The sequence below is a fragment of the Otolemur garnettii genome, unplaced genomic scaffold, assembly GCF_000181295.1.
Source record: "Otolemur garnettii isolate 467f Iridium unplaced genomic scaffold, OtoGar3 scaffold00114, whole genome shotgun sequence".
In the NCBI taxonomy this organism is placed as follows: Eukaryota; Metazoa; Chordata; class Mammalia; order Primates; family Galagidae; genus Otolemur; species Otolemur garnettii.
Genome location: NW_003852509.1, coordinates 6,808,013 through 6,810,044, shown reverse-complemented (window position 1 = coordinate 6,810,044; position 2,032 = coordinate 6,808,013). Strand labels below are relative to the sequence as shown.

The 2,032-nt window shown below is 44.1% G+C and overlaps 1 protein-coding gene across 1 annotated transcript in view; it reads left to right on the top strand.

The window, feature by feature from the left end:
* The window catches only part of TEP1 (telomerase associated protein 1), a 47,694-nt gene extending 46,680 nt beyond the window's left edge, over positions 1-1,014 (top strand). Inside the window, exons 53-55 of the mRNA XM_023517581.1 lie at positions 54-310; positions 436-540; positions 778-1,014. Coding sequence (XP_023373349.1) covers positions 54-310; positions 436-540; positions 778-900 — 485 coding nt within the window. The 3' untranslated portion in view covers positions 901-1,014. The remainder of the gene's footprint in view (positions 1-53; positions 311-435; positions 541-777) is intronic.
* Positions 1,015-2,032: the final 1,018 nt, after the last annotated feature.

Genomic DNA, 2,032 nt, shown 5'->3' with positions numbered 1-2,032 from the left:
GAAGATCCGAGAAGCCTGCAAATAACCTAGGCAAGGGTGGTAGATCCTGTAAGGCCTGAGACTTGACTTTAATTCTATCCTCATAATGGCAGAGTCCTCATTTCTGTGTGCCAGCTCTGATGGAATGCTTTGGAAACTGGCCAAATGCAGCCCGGAGGGAGAATGGATTCCAGGTAACATCTGGCAGAAGGAAGTAAAAATTCCTGAAACCCAGTCTTCAGAGTCACACTCATCAGAATGCTTGGAAGAAGATACCAGCACGCATAGCTTGCCAACAACCCCTGATCTAAAGACGCAGCAGCGTAGAAAGGTGAGTTGAGGGAGGGTCACTAATATAAGGAAAGAGTCTCTAGATCTGACACAGTGGACTCTGATCCTTTCTTAATTGAGGAGGGTCCTTTGAGCACTCACCATACTGTTCTCTTTCTCTTCAAGATTCACTCGGGCTCTGTCACAGCCCTCCATGTGCTGCCTGAGTTACTGGTGACAGCTTCAAAGGACAGAGATGTTAAACTGTGGGACAGATCCAGTATGCAGCTGGTAAGTGTTTGTGTGTATGCACAAGAGGGATATAGGAATGTTAGGATGTCATGAGCAAATTTAGACTAAGAGAGGGCAAAAGATCAAAATTCTATTTTCTTCATTCCCTCATGCCATAATGTGTGACTTACTTGTTTTTAAATAAAAGGCATTAATGTGAGAGAAAAATACATTATAAGTTATTAAGGATGCTCAAGGCTTGTGACCCTCACCTCCCCCATTTTACTTTCCTTGCAGCTGGGTCTGTTCCGATGTGAAGGGGCAGTGAGCTGCCTGGAACCTTGGCAGGGTCCTAACTCTGCCCTGCAGCTGGCAGTTGGAGACGTACATGGCAATGTATACTTTCTGTCCTGGGAATGAAAATATACTACTCAGGGGAAAAGATGCTGCTGCTTGTTCTACAGATGCAAAACCCGAAGACACTAGTAATGACATTCTCAATAATTATAAAAATAAAGTGTCAGAAATCTCAAATGCAGGCTTGCCTGTGTTACTGTGGATTTGAAGATTATGGATACTCTAATATGTTTCCAATTTACCATTAATCTTTACTAGAACTGCAAGAAAGCGAACCAGATCACTGGTAGGTACTCTTTGAAACTAGGCTTTAGAATTCTTGTGTCACTTGCTGGTCCCTCATTCTAGCCGGGAAGAAGATCAAGAGTTGGAGTGATGTTGGCCATCACTTAATTGAATAGAAAGCTAAAGACTTTTCACTTGGTTGAGAAAGAATAAAAGAAGGGGTGGTGCCTGTAGCTCAAGCGGCTAAGGTGCCAGCCATATATACCAGAAATGGTGAGTTCGAATCCAGCCTGGGCCTGAAACAACAATGATAATTATAACCAAAAATTAGCCGGGCATTGTGGTGGGCACCTATAGTCCCAGCTATTTGGGAGGCTGAAGCAAGAGAATTGCTTGAGCCCAAGAGTTTGAAGTTGGCTGGGCACCTATAGCTCAGTGGCTAGGGTGCCAGCCACATATATCAGAGCTGGCAGGTTCGAATTTAGCCTGAGCTTGCCAAAGAACAGTGACAACTATAACCAAAAAATAGCCGGGCATTGTGGTGGGTGCCTGTAGTCCCAGCTACTTGAGAGGAGGCAAGAGAATCACTTGAGCTCAAGAGTTTGAGGTTGCTGTGAGCTATGACACCACAGCATTCTACTGAGGGTGACAAAGTGAAACTATCTCAAAAAAAAAGAGTTTGAGGTTGCTGTGAGCTGTAAGGCCACAGCCCTCTACCAAGGGTGACAAACTGAGATGTTGCCTCAAAAAAAAAAAAAAGAAAAGAAAAAGAAAAAAACCCCTATACTCTATCCTACAGTGACCCATTATTCTACCTAGAAATTCTGCAGAGAACCTTGGCAAGGCCTCATTCTAAAATCACTGGCTTCAATGTTTTCTTTCTTTCTTTTTTTTGGAGACAGAGCCTCAAGCTGTCCCCCTGGGTAGAGTGCCGTGGCATTACAGCTCACAACAACCTCCAACTCCTGGG